We start from the raw sequence: 19832 nt of genomic DNA on the forward strand, positions 1-19832 counted from the left end.
TTACTGTCATTATTTCTTTTCCATGTAAACAGTTGTCATAGGGATGTTACTTGAGTCCAGTAATTGTGAATGACAGGAGAGGTGTTCTTGAGCCAATATTTCTATTAAGATGTGATCCACATTATGAAAAAGTTTGAAAAGGTGATCAGAAAACACTTCAGGTTACAAATATCCGTTGGCAGTTGGATGGGTCCCAACAGCAACCTTTTATCCCCAGATGTTCCCATGTTAGCAGTTGGTTTATATCATCATGCTTTTTATTTAAAAAAAAACCAAACAAACCTATTTCTGATTACAGTGGAGCCCATTTATAGTTAACTTGGAAATGATGAAACTTTGGTACAACAATGCGAGTAGTGGAGGAATTTCACTGTCTTTCATTTGAACAGTGCTGCTGTTGACCATATTAATTTGTTCAGTAAAAATGTATGTGTACAGAACATGTCTGTATTTGCAGTAAAATAGCCATTTGGAAGGCCAACAAAGTGCTGAGCAGATTGATTTGGTACTCTTAAAAATTTAATCCCAAATGCAAAAAAACCTCAAAACAGCTGGAACAAGCTATTGCTATTTCCTCGTTCCCTTATCCACTTGTACTGGCTGCCATAATCCTTGCCTGTGTGTGATGGTGGAATTTTACCTGTAAGGCATATGTGGATAGCTGCATTCAACCAGTCTGGCTGCAATCCTACTGGTATTTCCCCAAGCTGACCTTTTTCTCTACCATATTTTATTCAGAGAATGCTCATCAAGGTCACTTCCTTATACAGCATTTTAGGTGCTCATAAGACTGCTGAATGTAACATTTGTGCGTCTAAGGAAATGCAAGAGTTAAAGGAAAACTGCAGAGTTTCTATCTGCTTCATTTAAATATTAAGTGTTTAAAATATAATTAATAAGCAGTCAAACATGCTGTTGTTATCTTGACAGCCTCCTGAGGCAGATTAGGACTGAGAGAATTCTGGACCCCATAGAAATCATTGAAAATCAGACATTTTCAGAATTGTATTAAGGGGAAGTCTAGGTTGGATATTAGGAAAAATCTTTTTCCCTAGGAGGGTGGTGAAGCATTGGAATGGGTTACCTAGGGAAGTGGTAGAATTTCCCATGGGGCAAAAGAAATGTCAGGTCTAGAGAATCAGATTGCTCCCCCTCAGCTGAGCTCTCCTGGCAAGAGTTCTCTGTGTCACCTTCAGAATCTGAAATCAAGTGTCCACAGGGAAAACTAGAGAGAGAAAATAGGAAGAAGGTACAGGAATCAATCCCCATGGTCATTGGGCTCCCCCTCTTTCCCAAGTCCACACAGGAAAACAAAATATCCCTAGAAAGGGCTCTACTGATCAGAAAAGCTAAATCCAGGTGCAGGCACAGGAATCCATTATCTGCATCTGTTTCAGAGTCTTCTGACTCTGATTCTCCGGAGAGGGGCAGGTCTAAAAGAATGAAGCACAAATCCAGATATTGCAGATCCAGAAGTTCTTGGCGTTCTCCTGGAAGGAGAGAGGGATAACTTTTAGATTCAGAACAGGAACCACAGGAGGAGGAAAAGCAGGAAAAAAGTTTCCAGTTAGACTTCTTTGAATCCAGGGCAGTTTTCAGTCTAGTTCTACCTCCTGAGAAAAGTCTATGAAAGATGAAGAGAAGGAACCAGCTCAGAAGAGGAGTGAGACGACTTAATAGTATTCTCTCAGGATCCAAAACAAAACCTTATATTTTTCTCAATGTGTCCTTGATAGATGTGATCAAGGAGGAATGGGGATTTCCTGAGAAACCTCAGAGACTAAGCAAGAACTGTCTGTTACAATGTCTAAATCAGATTTTGTTTCCATTTCTAAGACTGACATACCTAGTTAAGGAAATGGCAATACCTGTTGATTGAGAATTAGGACATAAACAGGACGATGGACACCATACTCAGGAGAAATTTGAAGGCTGCCTTTGCATCTCCACAGGAGGGAATATAAGTCCTACTTAGAATTCAAGTAACCCTTTGGGGCTTCCAGACCATCAGGTTTAGCAGATGAGACAGTCCCAGCTATTCTGGGAAAAGTGATCTAAAACCGGAGTTGGCCGATCCCAAGAGTAGTGCATCCACAAGACCATCTAGTCCTCTCTAGCAAAACACTCTCAGCCAAAGCAAACTGAGATGGAATAGCACATAGCAAGTGGTCTCTTTCACTTTGTGCATAGTAGGCCTCAAATCACCTCTGGCAAATGGGTTCTGGAATTTGTCCTGAGAGGTTATCCATTCGATAAACTATACTCCTCTCTTCCTCCTCCCATTCCCAGGAATCCTCAAGAGTAGGGAAATGCAGCCTGCAATCCTTCGTTTCCTGCAGATTGGAGCAACAGAATGAGTTGCAGTCCAGAAAAGGGACAAGCCCTGTATTCCATTCTGGGCCTGGTCCAGAAGAAATCAGGGAGCAGCGGGGCAGTGCTTGATGTGAAACACCTCAGTAGGGTTCTTGAAGAAGCCCAGATTCAAGATGGAAATGTTAGTCTGTAACAGTGACAATCTGTTGTTATTAGATTTAAACAAATGCAAACCACATCCCCAGTGATCTGTCTCACTGCAAACTTACCCATTTTTTACTGTTGGATCCCAACATTTCCAATATAATTCATTACCATCTGGCCACACCATAGCATCCAGAGTATTTATGAAGGTATTAGTTGTCTTGGTAGCTGCTCTTATGTTGAAAGAGGTTTACCTCTGTCCATTCCTCGATAACCTGTTGATAAGAGCTCCATCCAGAGACAAGTGTTACAAAGCGCTACAAGGAGGTTCTGGATCCCAGAGGACCATGGTTGTATTCTAAATTGGGAAAAGAGCCACCTAAACCCAAGACAGCTAATAGCTCACCCAGAGGTGCAAAGCAACACATAATTTCCCAGGGTTTTGATTTCCTGAGGGAGAGGACAAATTATCTTCTTTGGTAAGATGATCAGCAACCTCAGGGACATTTCTGCCTACTCCCTGATATAATTCTTGAGGATGTTTGTCGAATGGTGACGCTGCAGTGGACTTCAGTGCCCATGAGAGCTCTCCAGCTGTTTCTGTTGTCCCTGTTGCATCTCACCTTAATTCATTCATTGACACCGCCTTCAGGGCACACTGCTATAAAAACTTCTTTGGTTATCATTTCTATGGACGTTGTAGAGGAAATAGAACAGGAAAACTTATTTTGACTTACTAGGGAAATGTGGTCTAGATGAAATTATTATAAGATGGGTGCACACCTGGTAGAAAGACCATACTCAGCGTAGTTATCAAGGGTTTGCTGTCAAATTGGGAGGGTTTATCTAGTGGGGTCTAGTGAATAATGGAGTAAAGAAAAGGCTTAAAATATTTGTGGATGACACCAAGCTAGGAGACATTGAACACTTTGGAGCACAGAATTAGAATTCAAAATGACCGTGACAAATTGGAGAATTGGTCTGAATTCATTAAGGGTGAAAGTATGACAAGTGTGAAGTATTTCACTTAGGAAGGAAAAATCAAATGCACAACTACAAAATGTGGGCTAACTGGTTAAGCAGTAGTACTGCTGAAAAGGATCTGGGCATTATAGTGGATCACAAATTGAATATGAGTTGTCAATGTGATACAGTTGCGAAAAAGGCTAATACCTTTCGGGGTGTGTATTAATAGGAGTGTCATATGTAAGACACGGGAGTTAATTGTCTTGCTGTACTCGACATTGGTGAGGCTTGACCTGAAGTAATGTATATAGTTCTGGGCACTGAACTTTTGGAAAGATGTGAACAAAATTGGAGAGAGTCTAGAGGAGAGCAACAAAAATTATAAAAGGTTAAGAAAACCTAACCTCTCAGGAAAGTTAAAAAAAAAAAAAAAAAGTGGGTATGTTTAGTCTTGAGAAGAAAAGACTGAGAGGAGACCTGCTAATTGTCTTCAAATATCCTAAGGGCTGTTATAAAGAGTACTGTGATCAATAGTTCTTTGTGTCCACTGAAGGTAGTCCAAGAAGTAATGGGCTTAATCTTCAGCAAGGGTGATTTAGGTTAGAAATTAGGAAAAACCTTTCTGATTATAAGGGCAGTTAAACTCTAGATTAGGCTTCCAAGGCAAGTTGTGGAATCCCCACCATTGGAGGTTGGACCCCGGGTGGTCTAGGTTTGCTTGGTCTTGCCTCAGCACAGGGGGCTGGACTAGAGGACCTCTCAAGTTCCTTCCAACCCTACATTTCTATGAAATAATCCTTTCTCTGAGTTACAAAGTCTACAGATCCAACTCTGCCTTGTTTGGAGTATTTCTTTGGCCTCTAGAATAAGAAATCCTTTTTGGGTCATTGAAATTGATCATCAAGTTATGCTCTGCAGTAGTTCAGTTTATTTCTATAGTACATATATCTCATTAAATCCCAGTCCTCAAGGGTTATCATCTTGTGCAATGGAAGTGGTCTCCACTGGAGGGCTCTTCAGCGCACCTGGGCACACCCTTTCCTATCAGTGACTGACAGGTCTAGGGCTGCCCACATAGCTGCATGCGAACTTAGAGTCCATGGGCTTGTGGACTGTATAACTCTGAGGAAATTTTCAGAACGTCAGTTTTCCTATTCACTGAATTTTTACCAAATAAGGCCGTGTAACAAAGTACTGCACGGAAGTATTTCTTAAGAGACGACTTAAAGGGAATTAAAATTTAACCATCCTAGCAGTTGCTCTGTAGTGTCATGAGGTGGGTTCAATTTCCAACTTTCCAAACCTGCCTGGGTTGAAGATGCTTTAGAGGCTGCCCTCTTCTCTTTCTATCAAATGCTTTTTTTAGTATTATTTAATCACACCCAGTAAAATCTCATTCTGCCATGTTAAATAACTGGCTTATATAGATTCCATACTGATGTAAGCATGTTCTTTTTTCCAATACACCTCTCCTGCTTCTCATGTGCAAAGATATACTGGAGTAGCAGCAATCAAATTTAGCTTTTCATGTACCATAGAGGATTTCATTTTATAATTCTCCCGCTCTGGTATATTTATCCGTTTTTATCTGAAGTGGAGATACAGATATTTAAGAATCCTTCTTGCACAAGGATCACCAGATCTGCTGGGTATTTAATAAGCACTTGTTTATGACACGGTGGATGATTTGATTTTAAAACAAATTGTATGTAAAGTAGCAGATATTTAAACTGTATAGTAACCACAGCTCCAGCTGTGACTCAGATATTGTAAGCCTTCGGGGGTTGTGTTAGGCTTAGAATATAGGAACTCAGGCCTGTAATTTCATGTCCTTTAAAAATCAGCCTTTTCCAGGGTAAAGAAGGGGCTTCCACTGGATTTTAAAATCTTGACTCATTCTGAGCAGTCAGCCCATCCAAACCTCATGAGGGACTGTTCAAATCTATCAAATCTATTATGTTAAACCTGGAAAAGGAGGTGAGGTAACTAAAGAAGAATATAGTCAGCTAAGGCTTGTAAGGAAAAGACAAGGGCAGCAAAAAGCAAAATGAGTTATTCTGATCCATTGGGTTATGGAGAATAACAAGGGTTTCATATAGCTTAGGGGTGGGGACAGGAAGACGTATTAGAGAGAAGGTAGGCCTGTTAATAAATACAAGTGGAGATTAAATTTATGACTCGAAGGTTGACGTAAGTGTGAACTCCTTTTTAAAATCAGTCTTCAGTGAGAATGATAAGCAGCTTTCAGAGCAAGGAAGGCATACTACAGATTAGCTACTGATACAGGGCAGGTGATGGCAGTATCACAAAATAGTGTTAAAGGAGTTAGCAAATCAACTTACTGTACCACTGGCAGTTATTTTTAATTTTTTTGAAAGTACTGTAAGATTAGAGGAAAAGAAAAAGTAGCTCCACTCATCAAAGGAGGAGAGAGAAATTATTTTGGCAATTACTAACTTCTATCACATGTACAGTCGTGGACCAAATATTAAGATAACTCATTACATTAGTGGAGAATAATGAAACCAGAAGAAATAAGCAGTATATATTTATTAAAAAGGAATAGATCTTGCCAAGCCAAGTGAAAGCAGCTTTCAATTTGATAGCAGCCTTCAACTACCTGAAGGGGTTTCCAGGGAGGATGGAGCTAGGCTGTTCTCAGTGGTGGCAGATGACAGAACTAGGAGCAACGGTCTCAAGTTGCAGTGGGGGAGGTCTAGGTTGGACATTAGGAAAAAGTTTTTCACTAGGAGGGTGGTGGAATCTCCATCTTTAGAGGTTTTTAAGCTGCGGCTTGACAAAACCCTCGCTGGGATTATTTAGCTGAGGTTAGTCCTGCTCTGAGCGGGGGGTTGGACTAGATGACCTCCTGAGGTCCCTTCCAACTCTATGATTCTAAGTGATTGCTTTTTTGATAGAATTGCAAAATTACTGAAAAACAGAAATCTGAAAGAAATATGAGTGATCATTGATTTAAAAGGTCATTTTAATTAAAATGGTGCAGTACCCTCAGTAGGAGTTGTACCAGTATAACTACGCTGGTAGAAAATCACACCGCTAACCAAATGTGTTTAGGTTCCTATTTTTGTAAATTTGGCCTGTGTTCATAAAAAAGTTTACAGTAACTTTGTTAATCCCCTGAAAGTCTAAGTAACTTTTTAGTAACACCTTGAGACAACTTTATTTTGAAGTGACAAAGACATTATGCTATTAAGAGATGTTTTTAATAAAAATACAATGTTGAGCCAGGTGTTGCTTGTTCACATGCTTAAAGTTAATCATGAGTAGTCCTGCCTGACTCCCAGCACGATGCCATAGTCATAAGATCATTATTTTGGCTTGATGAGATTTTTTTGAAACTTTAAGGAAGAAGTGGCTACAGTACTTACATCAAACAAAATGTGGTCCTCCTTGTTCCTTACATTGAGTAGGTAAGAAACTGTGTGTATAGAAACATCAGGTAATTGTAACAGCCCTGTGAGATTGGTTAAATAATCGTTGTCTTCGTTTTACAGGACAAAGGTTAACCACTTTTCAAGCCAGTGGCAGAGGTAGAGTTTTGACTCAGGAGCATCCTGCTCCTCGCCATGTGGTCAGTTCACTAAAGCATGTTGTGTTTTTACTATCCAAGTAGTGCATGAAATATTGCTAATGGAGAGACCCCGCTGCCATATTTGCCTACAATCACTACTTGCCAATAGCTCACCAGCACAGTCTTGGTTATTAAAACTTATGTTTGACAGGGATTATTGGCCAGGACACCAGGGTTAGTCTCCCTACTGCTTTTGAAAGGTGTTTCGGGATTTTAATTTCCATCAGAGGTGAGCAAAAGGAACATGGTATTAGTTCTTTTGAAGTGCTCTATGTTCAGGTTCTGTTTAGCAGTAGGACTGGAGTTATGTATGTTCTACTCCCTAAGGTCTGAAGTAAAAACAGGGATAACCACCTCTTCTGCAGAGCGTTAAAGGTTTATTGCTCCACTATGACTTCATTTTCTGCTTCACCCATTCTGTATGTATAATACTCTACAATTGAGGTAGAAACAATTTATTTAAGATAGTTCTTTTTCTTTCCAATTTCTAAACATCTCCCACTTTGGGGGGCACAATTGAGTCCATTAGATAGTAAAGGTTCCTTTGGGTTGTAAAGTAATATTATGACAGACTATTTATTGCTAGAAAAAATACAAAAAATTGCCATGTCCATCTATAGTGTACTGTCACCAACATAGTAGCTTGCTTTTTCCTCGACTCGATGGAGGAGGAAACAATAATTGTATATAAAATGTGGGGGAAGAGATTGTTTGTCTTTAACTTACAAATGTAACTTGTTTGGTGCTAACGTTTACCATCACTACCAACAGCAATGCTGAGGCTGTCTCTACACTGGTGTTTTTGAAATCACTGCTATGGCAGGAGCAGTTCCACTGGGGGTAGCAATGGTGAAAGCACTAGTATAGACTGGCTGTTGGCAATGACTGGTCTATGCTAGTGTGTCTGCCCGTGGAGCTGCATTTCGAGCACATCGGTGGGGGATTTTAAGAGAAACACCAGTGTGCCCAAGGCCATTGTGTAAAATAGTGGAAAATGTTGGTTTTCATTGCCAATGAGGAAAAGTATCAAGCCTTCAGGGGAGTTGATATTAGAATAGAGATTTTTTAGCAGGAGCTTATCCGGGGGCTGGAACTTTGCATGTGTGGCTAAAAGCATTGACATTGCTTAAGATTGTCCAGAATTTAGGTTAGATTAGCCAGGTCCAGATGTAAAAGGAGATCTCTTTTATGTTTATTCTCTCCTAGCCCCGAATACACATGCCCAAAGATGGATTCCAACTTACATCTTCTGGATACCAAGCATGGCTAAAGCAGGTTGGACTGTATTATTGTTTCTCATCTCTTGTTGAGGGATTGTGCCAGACACTTGTGCTTGTCTCATTAGCAAAGTACATTTAAAGGTCCAGTTAGTTATAGTGCCATGTAAGCTAATCTATTGCATAGTCGTGTATTTGTGGTTTTTGTATGTGTGCATGTTACGTGTGCCTCACCTTTTCTTCATAAATCTTAGGAATTTACACTTCTGATGAACAAAAGTTCAAAACAGAATCACCATAAAGGGGAATGGGATTGGAGTCTGAAAAGAAATCTGCAGCAACAGCTCAGATTACAGAATTAAAATGAGTCTTCAAATGTAAGGCTGTGGTGGTAATAATGTGAAGGCCAGTGGGTTAATACACATGAGACTCGCATCTAAGGCCTAATTCAGATTTGATTGGGTGAAAGAAGTGTGGACATTTGCTCACATCACATAACAATCCTGTAGTTTGACACAATCTGACACTATTGGGAGTCCCTGCTCAGAAGTGGTCTGGTGCTATATTACTTGAGCTATTATTAAAGGCCAAGCTTTAGCTGTCTCGGCAGCCGAGCGCTAGCAGTTGCTGTCAGCCTCTCACATCAATGAGTGTAAAATTCACTTCAAAACAATCTTTGAATTTAAAAATTGCGTGTATAAAGCTAATGCTTACCCATGTATCTTCATGGGAGAGTGCAGTGTCCTTGAGAAGACGGCATTAAAGTTGCTGTTTTTGTAGGAAGCCAGAATGATTGCGTTGTTATGACAACGAAAACTGGAAAAATGAAAACAGCACAGATAAGCTGCATCCTGTTGTCGTGGCAACTAGAGTTGTGAAAATGATTAAGGGTGGTGTTGAAAGGATCTATGCTACTGTGAACCCAAGAGAAACAAACAGACAAAGAGCCAAGTCACTTGTGTTGGATGGGAGAGAATGAAAAAAACAAACTTAAATCTCACATGATCAATTTCATAACAGGTTTGAGTGGGGTTATTGATGGTCTTGAGTCTTTCCAGTCATGTCTCACTATCTTACTAGTAATAATTGAGGACCTGATCCTTCAAGGTGCATCGCGCCCTTAACGCCTATTGATCTCAGTGGAGCTAAGATTGTTTGAATGCTCAAGAGGCAATGGAGATTGGGTCCTATGTTACTAACACAAAACAGTGGTTTTAATATAACAAATACCTTTGTAAATTTCTAATATTCCAAAAATGCTCTCTGGGGCTTGCACCCTGGTTATCTGAGAAACCATCTCTTTCTCCATAGTCCTTCACAGTAGCAAAGATCAGCTAGGTCACACTGACTCTATTTTCTTCATTTAAATATAACTGGGCAGGAGGCAGGTGATCTCAATAGAGGGACCTCAACTTTGCAGTTAATGTCTGGTCTGATTGCCCAAGTTTGTTGTCCTACAGGGCACAGCATCCTTTGTGGTCCTAGATGGATACCTGTAAGGGTACAGTAGGAAAAGGATTATATAGGTTGTATCTGAGGTAGATTTGCATGAGTTTTTACTAAGTGCTCCGTTACATATGGAAGTGTGCATTTTATACATGCAAAATATCAATAAATAAAAATTAACAATGTTCAGAAATTAGACTTTTATGTGGAGACTTTCATAGTGGAGCAAATTCAAAAAGAAAATATTTCAAAAAAATCAATGTATGTGGCTGGTATCTTTCTGATTTCAGTGTGCTGCTGTTGAGTATTAATAAACATCTCTCTGTCTTGCTTCTCCTTCTGCTTGATCCTTCAGTGAGGTTACAAACCTATGCTTGCGATATCCCCCCTCCTACCTGTATGATGGAAATAGCTGTCACAAATTCAGTGCTGTGATTTCACTGTAGGAATTACAGGGGTAAAGTGGATCATCTTTGTAATGGGGGGGGTGGGGGACCTTTGTTTAAACAAATAGTTTGGGTAAGTAGCAAAGATGGTAGGAGACTGAAGTGAAATGGATTTAGTTTCATGTTACTAGTTAGAGTTTCTCTTGTTATAAAGGGAGTCATGTGGGATTTGAGTCACAAAGCCACTTCAAAGATATGCACAAAACCTAAATATTTATCCAAATAGAATGCAGCTATGGTTATGCATCAAGTTTATTCCTCTAAGTGTGCTTTTAACAGGGTTCCACAGAAATGGTTCATTTCCTCTGTGTAGCTGAGTATTGATCTGCTGCCTTGCTTTTACAGAACGGGGGAAGTATTCCAATAACACAATGTATTAATGTGGGCTAAAAGCGGTTTATGTTACAAATGAGATGGAGGAAGATGGAGTTCTGCAAGACTGGACACATACTGTAAATATCCATAAAACTGACAATTTTATCTCAAAACTGTGCTGGCTAGACTTGCATATTTTCAGCCTACTTAAACTGGAGTTAATAGTTGAACACTACCTGAGCACGGGTCGCCCACACTAATGCCATTACCTTGTGTGTGCCCTTTAATAGCAGGGTTTTATATTTAATGTTGATGTGCTGTAGCAGAGAGCTGTGTTACATACATATGTGGGCTAGAGGAAATACAATACGGATGACCAGAAATACATGTTGGTTTAGAGAACAGGCTTTAAGCAATCTGTAAAGCTCCATTTTCTATCTGGTTCTTATAAGTTCATCCTTTGGTAAAAGACAAACACCTGCAGTTCTTTTGTTCAGTCTTGTTCTTGATTTAATCCTCTTTCTTTAAATGGCAGCATTGTGTTTCCCCTTAAAGCTGAGCCTCTTGAAAGCTAGCTGCAATTGGCTTCCAGAGGGAAAGGTATTGCAGGTTTAATGTGTGCATAAATATGATCAATAGAAATATTTTGTTCCCATTTCTGTTTATATAGAGATCCATACGATTTTAAATTGTGAAGTTGGACAAATGAAAGCTGTTAATTAACTAAAACATCTTTTCTTATGTTAACAAGAAAACTAAATATCATGTAGATGGCTGGTGACAGCAAAGTAATTCAGAGTTAAAACTGACCCTTGCTATTCGTGTACCATTGTGCCTTGGTATTGTGTCACACAAGAGCATGTAAATATAATGAGTTCATCTGACCCTCCCTATCTCCAACAGTCTCTTGGAGTAGAATTTTTAGAGCCAAGTTACAAACCTGTAAAAATGTTTTATACTGGAAACTCTGGTGCTACCTTAGCTGGATTGGTGCCTTCAAAGGCCACTATAATCAGAGAAGGTATTTATTTGAGATGTGAATAGGCTGTACTTCAGTCAAGTCAGTTGGAAAAATCAGTATAAAAACCAGGACCTCAGTGAAACCTGGATCCTTCCTTTTGAGCTGAGCTTTCTTAGAAGAAATGTCTAGAGAGATTGTTTTTGTCCCTATTTTGCAATATTGTCACTAGACATACCTTCCTTATCTTCTGAAAGATGCATTCTGAATTTCCAATGAATATCTAGAGACTTTACATTATTTGAATTTAAAAATGCATACACTGATTTCTAGGGGCGGAAAGTTAATAATAGGTGGCACTCGTAGAGAACTTTGAGAATGTAAAGTGCTATGCACATATTTAAGTAGTCCTCAAAACACTCCTCTGTGGTAGGTGCAGAAAGTAACATTAATCCCGAATGATTGCAGAATTATATAAATTGGAGATAGAAAAGACAAATAATCATCCAGTTCATCTCCCTATCCGTGTGGATTCGTTCCCTGCAGTACATGTTTTTGGAGCGATAGAGCTAGAATGGATAAAAGTCCCAAGTGTGAGTTTTCCCTTACAGCCTTGATATGTCTTCACAGTAGTTTAGAATCCAGCATGTTTAGGCAGTTGGTGTGCCATGGCTTCTGCTGCTTATTCTAAATGTGATCATTTCACTGTTGGCTTGTTCTCCTTCTTGGCCACTTCTTGATTCTGTCTAGCTCAGGTACTTATCTGGCCCCCCGCACCATAATATCTGAGCGCCTCACAATCTTTAATGTATTTATCCTCAATACACCCCGTGAAGTAGGGAAGTGCTGTTATCCCCATTTTGCAGAAGGGGGACCGAAGCACAGAGAAACTAAATGGCTGCTCAAGATCACCGAGGAAGTCTGTGGCAGAGCAGGAAATTGTACTTCATTCTCCCAAGTTCCAGGTTGGCACCTTAACTATTAGGGAATCCTTCCTTTCAATTCACTTACTGTCTCTTGTCATATATTAAGATTTTAAGCTTCTTGGGGCAAAGACTGTTTTAATTTTAAAATTACATGTGAGCATAGCACTTATTGCAATGGGTCCTTGACCAGGGCCAATAGGTGCTGCTGCACCTAACAAAATAACGCAAAGGACAATAGTTGCACAACGCGTAATATTGAATGACTGGTACTTTATACATTCAGTTCACTGTGTAAATATTAATCAACTCCTGTTAAATTACAGCAAATGGAGAGTTGAATCCCAGGTTGGTATCATAGAGAAGGCATCATTTGTGTGAGGGGTGGCATGGAAGAAAACGTAAAGGTGTTTGGGAGACGTGGATAATGGAGGCTGATGACATTGCTGGTGCGGAGGAGGTGAGACAATAAGATATGAGAGTAGAGCTTGTAAATTCCAGGAGAGACTTCAGGTTGTGACACTCAATTTCCAACAGTTAAATTGTAAGATTCTTTGAGTAATGTGTAGTCAATACTAGGTATTTGGAGGAATTTGTAACCTTCACTGGGAAGCTTGTGCATGTTATAACTAGGATGGGCTAGCTCCTTCTTCAGCCAAGTGATCTCTGCTCACCTTTAACCTTTAAGAGACTGAGAAATTTACATAAACACTGAGGGGCGGGGGGGAGATGAGAGACAATCTCCTCCACCACACCTAAAGCTGACACTCTCCTCCTGGATCCCTTCCGGGTAAAGAAATACTTGGGTAATCTGAACTGGAATGGAAATGGAAATCAGTCCATTCAGATGACTATCACCCTTGGTTATTAAGGGAGTTAGCTAATAAACCTGCTATACCACTGGAAACTCTTGAGAATTTATGGTAAACTGGGAAGGTACCAGAGCATTAGAGAATATTCAGTGTGATACAGGAAAAGGGAGAGTTAAGAGCAACTACAGAAATGTGATTATTTCATGTAGCTATTTCATCTAGCTTCATCTTCTCTCTAGATGAAATAGTCACAACTACAGAAATGAATAGGAGACCGGGGGAAATCATTTGGATGGATTGAGGTAAAAGGTATAGTAGGGCTTGTAAAATTTACCAAACATCTACTAGTCAGAGGACTAAATTTATTAGCCATAGGTTGAAATGAAAGATCAACGATCAGTGCTGTGATGAGAAGTCCAGTTCTTGGAAGTGGGATGAAGCTAATGAGTGTGGCTCTGAACATTGCTAGAGGGCTTCAGTGTGTGCATTACCCTCTGGTTAGTGGGGGCCAGTCATTCTGCAGATAACCCTCCCAGTCTCCGGCTCAATGCTTCCATAAGTGAAATATGCGATTACCCTTTGATTTGAAGGGTGTGTGTTTCTTTTGTGGGTTTGGCCTGCTGAATTGTGTTAGTGCTTAAAGACTCTTAATAGTGGGGCCCAATACACTGTAGTTGGAAAGTGACGTAGATGCATGGAACCAACTCCCTCTAATCCCCATGAATGTCAGTGGAATATTCTACCCAAAGCGTGTAAATAAACTGTTGGTTACTGATTGAGAAATTCTGAGGAGCGCTGGTTATGGTAGAATTGTAGGGCAGTATCCCTCAGTTGAGAGTTGGCAGCGTGAAAACCGAGTTTGATATCCCCCTAATTACCTTTTGAGACTGCCGTTCTCTTTTTGTTTTAAAACTCTCATCTTCTTAAAATAATAAAAAAGCTTCCCCAAAAAGTCCATCAGCTAATCAAGTCTGAATTATTTGATTGTTTGTTTGTTTTTAAATATTTTAAATAACTTCAGGCCACAGCATCCTGCATTAGTAAAAGAACATCAGCACGAACTATGAATTTTCTGGCTTTTCCTGCTGGCTTAATTAAGACCTACAGTTATTTTTTACATTTTTCTCATTTCCAAACAAAAAAAATTTAAAAAAAAAAAACTTTCTCTAAAAGTTATAGAAGTATTAATTTGCTCTGGGCCCTTTTAGTCTCTCTGGTAAACTCATAATTAGGCAGGATTTTTTTTAAAAATGTGTATTGTGGTCTCTCAGGTATATACAACTGTTCCTCAACTAGTAAATCTATATTCATATATTAGGGTTTTTAAAAAGAATTTACTGTTTATTCAGTGTTTTGCAAATATTTAAAAAGCACATTGTTGGTTTTCTTTTTCCTTAAATGATCAGTTACTTGCCAAATGCAGTTCATTTTTAACATGGTTATTTTTGGATTGTGACAGAGCAAAATATTCACTGGGAACTGCTTGTTTTTCTTTGAATGTTCAGGTTTCTTTTTTTCTTTGATCAAAAGGTGCAGGGATGGGTGTGTGGCTGTGGAAAAGGTTGAGGGATTGAAAACAGTTCTTGGGGTTGGAATTTATACATCAAGTCTGAGCCAAAAGGAATATCTATGGCTGTTATAAATTCCTGGGAATAGCAGTTTATAATACTAGCTGACTTGTAACTTATGTGTTGCCTAAAATGAACTAAGTACCGTGGTGCCCATTGGATTCAAATGGCAAACGGGTGTAACTTGTCCCATTTTGGCATTAATGTGGTGGCAAAAAGGCACTGTTGAGAAGTAGTGAAGAGATACGGATGTGTGTTCTCCTGCTTTTATTGTGTATGATCCATATATCGGTAAAACAATAATTGGCAATGGCAAGAAATGCTTGTGTCTGCCGGAAGATCACAAGCCACTTGACATGTTTAGTCTATTATGTTGTCACCAGAATCTGTATACTGATGGCCTTGTGACTGTTAACCTCTCAATGGGTGTGCTTGGTATAACCGTAGAGAGACAAGGTGGGGGAGGTAATATCTTTTATTGGACCAACTTCTATTGATGAAAGAGATGAGCTTTCCAGCTTACACAGTGCTCCTCTGCAGGTCATAACCATACACAGATCAAGGCTCCTAAGGCATGTTGCCTTTATTTTATTTTTAAAAAGTATACAAGCAATAATAGTCCAAAAAGGATGTTTTACAGGAATAGCATGCTTCCCTGCTGGCCAAAAGACCTAAGTATTCTGTTTACAAAGTGACATCTTTTCATAGAATGAGAAACTGGGGATGTTTGGTCACATCTCGTCGAGTCCCAGCCATTGCATGGTTGTTCTCCTGCAGCCAAGTCTCCAGGGTCTTGTTTCCTTAGTTTTAAATGATTCAACTGATGGAGCTTTCACCGCTTCCTTTGGGACACAAGTGCAGAGTCTACTCTAGATAGAACTCATTGTTAGATTTCTTTTTCTACTATTCTGCCTTAATTTCCCTCTGCTCAGTCTTATCTCATTTCCTGTACTTACTTTGCCCACTGGTCCAGTGGGAACAATTCCTTTCCTTAGTTAGCATTTACACTTTCCAGACTTTGATCATATTCTCTCTCCACACTTCTAGTGTATGTATTGGGAGGTGGGAAGAAAGACTACACTTTCCCCAGAGAAGTAGAAGCCTTATTGCTTAATCATTTAAAACTGAACTGCACAAAATACTGGACACTGTACTACAGGGAAACAATCCTGCAGTGGCTGCAGACGGAACTAGATCTGGACAAGCAGCTCTTGTCCAAACCTAAAATCAGATTATAATGGCCAAAAATCAGGACTTGGAATAAGGAAATCTGGATTCTATTTTTGGCTGTGCCACTGGCTTGCTAAATGATGAGCATGTCCTGTAAAATAAAAGGCATTATAGCTACACTAGAGACACACAGATATCATAGTAAGTGGTGCAGTATTGCAAACCTGAATTGTAGATTGTTGCACCTTAATTGTGGGGTCTTTTAGGTTGCTTCAATTTTCTTCTTTACACAAAGACCATAATATTTCTTCCCAATACCTCTCTCACTAGCTTTAATTTCCCAGAATTTCCTTTTAAAAAAAAATCTAATCTTTGAACTACTGTATCCTACTTTTTTATTGCTATAGGGAATTCAGATTTCAGTTTCCACACACACTGTGTGCACTATATTTGTAAAACATGGTGTTTCTGGAAATTATCTGCTTTGTTCCCCAAGTAACGACCAGTCAGTTTTGCAGGAGGGGATGCATTTCTGACCTCTAACAGAATTTACTAAAACAATGTTTAGTAACCTCTGACATGACACACATACTGAAAGGACCTAGAAGAGAACAAATTTGATAAAACAGGGCTGGCAGGATAACTTGGTCAAGGCAAAGCATTGTTGTCATGATTTAGGACCTAGCTAAGAGACTACAAAGGGCAGGAATAAATCATCATTTTTCAACATGGCAAAAGTTAACAATGAGGTTTGTATTGGGACTGGTTTTGTTTTAATATGTTAAATGATTTGAGAAGGTGGGGAGTGAACAGATGGCAAAAATCTATGTCAGTCTAGGCTGGAGAAGACTGAGGCTCTTCAGAGGGATCTACCGACGCTAGGTGAATGGACAGCCTACTAGAAAATGAAATGCATTACCTTGTATTCATCAACATTGTATGTTGGAAGCAATCATTTGAACTATGCATACAGTTGCTGGGTTCAAAAAATCACTAAAGGGAAAAATCTTAAGTCATTGGAAAAACTCAGTACAATTTCTGCTGTAATATGCACCAGTGGTAAAAAGTGGTGTCTTCAGGAATGGGATGGAAAATACTGAAAATATGTCATTGTGTAATATCAGTGATTCTCTGATTTGAAATACTAATTCCGCTCACCTTCCCTTATAAAAGATATAGCAGAAACAGAAGGAATTCAGAGATAGAAGACAAAATAATCTAATGCTTGTTTATGAAGAGAAGTAAAGGTTGTGACTATTTCATCTAGAGAGAAGATGAAGAATAAGAAGGTTCATGAGACCATATGCAAAATAATGAATGGTTTGCAGAAGGTAAATTGTGTGACTTTTATTTATCCTTTCATATAAGACAAGATCAAGGGGATATCCAATGGAATTGAAAGGCAGCCAATTTAAAACAAAAGAAAATAGTTTTCTACACAACATCTAATTAGTCTGTGGCTATCTTTACCACAAAATATAATTGAATTTAAAGTTTAGCAAGATTAAAATTAAAAAAAAAAAAAGAATTAGGCAGTTATATTTAAAAGACATTGATAATTACATTGGATATGATATAAGTGGGATATTAAAAAAAAATCATGCTTCTGCATTTAAGCCCATCACTGAGAGTATGTCTACATTGCATTGTAAACCCAGGTCTGTGGGATCTGGGCTTGTGGACTTGGTGTTTACAAACCCGCACTTGGGTATCCACACTGCATTGTGACCCTGGATTTACAGTTGCTCGACTCAGGTCCCACAACTGTGCTGAGGTATCCATACTGCACCCGCAGATCTCCTGACTTGGGTCTGTGGCTTGAGCAGTGTCCTCACTGCTGAATGACAGGGCTTGGACTGATGTTCCAGTGGGACCTGGGCTCTGATCTAACTCCACACTCATAGAAGGGTCCTGGGACTGGACCCTGAATGCTTGCTGATTCAAGTCAAACTGATTTGTATGTGTACCGAAATGGGGCTTGGGATCAAAACCGGGCCAGAACCTGGGCTTTGTGTGCAGTGTAAATACACCCTCAGTGATGAGAATTAGGAAGAAAATTCCCTTAAGGGAAACTTGTGTTTAACTGTCTATTTTGGGAGGTCTTGCACCTTCCTCTGCAGCAGCTGTTACTGACTACTGTGAGAAAGAGGATAGTGGAGTAGATGGAGGAGCAGATGGACGACTGGTCTGATCTGATACTGCATTTCTACATTCTGTAGTACGGGTCCATGTTCGTGTGCTTAAAGGAGAGGATTGGGAATGAGGACTTAATTTCTTTTTGTCTGTGTTGTGATTGTGTTTTGTGCCCATTTGCGAGCCTCTTCCCCTTGCCTCAGTTTCCCCTTGCATGAAATGGATATAACTGTTGCATGTTGAGGCTTATTAATTTTTGAAAAGTGCCCTCGGGTCCAAAAGGTATGCAGAAGTCCAAAGTATTAGTATAATTAAATGCTAGATGTGCAGAGAAACTGCTTTGGGTTAGGACCAGTACCTTGTGATAAGATCAATGTTCTCATCTGGCTGCAATCAAAATTCAGCACTGCTTGTGTATTTTAAAAATAAATAAATCTAGATGTAGATTGGCCTGGGTTCAAGAGAGGATTTTATCAGTCAGCTTTCAAATAGTAAATGCTGAGGCCAGCCCCTTGTTTGTGGAACTGTCAATGCAAAAGTGAGCATTTGATATCCAGCTTGGTTGGTGGCTGGGGATGGAGGATGTTGAGATTTTCAGAGATCAGGCTGTAAATGAAATTGTTCTGTTGGGTCACTCATCTGATTTACACACAAGCTGTTTCTGTTGAAACACCTGAGGCCTTTTGTTCGAGCTTGTGAATAAGCTTCTTTCAGTCACCAATTGTAATTTAGAGTCTCCGCTTCTTTCAATGGGTAGAAAGCAAGTATAGGAATGACATTTTCCCCCAATGTGTGCACCTTTGCTCTTTTAAAGACAAATGTTGATTTAAAAAAAAAAAAGTAACAGAACTCCAGTGGTAATGTAAATCTTGTTACATACATGAGAAAAATCCTAGCTGACTGGCTCAAAAATCACGTAAGGAATTGGCTATTTTCTGTTGCATACTTCCTCACAGATCAATAATTGAGGTCTGGAAAAATATGAACTAACTAGTTTGCATATGTAAATAAATAAATCCTGATTAGCTGCAGGGATTCTGTGAAACAGATCTCTAACTTCCCCCTATAAAATGTCAGTTTCAAAGGAAAAAGAGTTTCATTTTTAAGTGTCTTGTTATAATGGAGAGAATTCATTGTTTTATGACATACCAAATGTATACAATATGTGTACTGACCTCTACTTTTTGTGGCATTGAGGCTTAGTTGGTCTCTTTGCTTCCTCTAGGTCAAACCTTGATACTGACATCAGTAAAAGTAAATGACTGCTTATTATATTATGAAAAATAAGTGCTGCAGACTTTGTGCGGAAAAGAGGGGCAGCCAGGGTGGACAGAATTATTGGTCTTGAAGGAATAGAGATATTCTGCTGTGAGCAGCACTTGACATCTCTGTAATGGGTATGTTTAAAATCTCTAGAATACTTATGAGAAATGCCCACGGCTGGACTCTTTGCTCTGTAGCCATATATTGCTTACAATTTTGTTTATATTCCACTTAACAGAGCATCTTACGGTGTCAGCAATATTGAATGTGTTTGGAAGTTGGATGCCAATTTTTAGCTTTGCGTTAGTGGGGACACCATATCATTGTAGCTAATATCCTTGTTGCTGTTAGTAAGCAGTTGGCTCAGTGAAAAGGGATGCGGACAAATAAACAGCTTTGAATTAGTTTTAAATTAACACATTATTAAAAATGTCAAATACTTAAAGCTAAATAAATATATGCCTTTTGTGCCTGTTAATCTTAAAACTAGAATTGCCTGGACACGATGGTGATGAGCTCTGTAAATAATAAGAGTAAGTTTTGTTTTATTTTGGGTTTTTTTGCAT

At 39.2% G+C, this 19832-nt stretch overlaps 1 protein-coding gene across 4 annotated transcripts in view; it reads left to right on the forward strand.

Moving 5' to 3' along the window:
- Nucleotides 1-19832, forward strand: part of BTRC (beta-transducin repeat containing E3 ubiquitin protein ligase) — a 160947-nt gene that overhangs the window by 18239 nt on the left and 122876 nt on the right. For 2 of the 4 annotated variants that reach the window (XM_067537191.1, XM_067537193.1), the window contains exon 2: nt 8222-8290. The exons of the other annotated variants lie outside the window; for them this stretch is intronic. In XM_067537191.1, coding sequence (XP_067393292.1) covers nt 8222-8290 — 69 coding nt within the window. The remainder of the gene's footprint in view (nt 1-8221; nt 8291-19832) is intronic. 4 annotated transcript variants of the gene reach the window in all.

This window comes from Emydura macquarii, unplaced genomic scaffold (assembly GCF_026122565.2).
Source record: "Emydura macquarii macquarii isolate MOO-44397 ecotype Brisbane River unplaced genomic scaffold, CSIRO-AGI_Emac_v2 contig_3692, whole genome shotgun sequence".
NCBI classification, from domain to species: domain Eukaryota; kingdom Metazoa; phylum Chordata; order Testudines; family Chelidae; genus Emydura; species Emydura macquarii.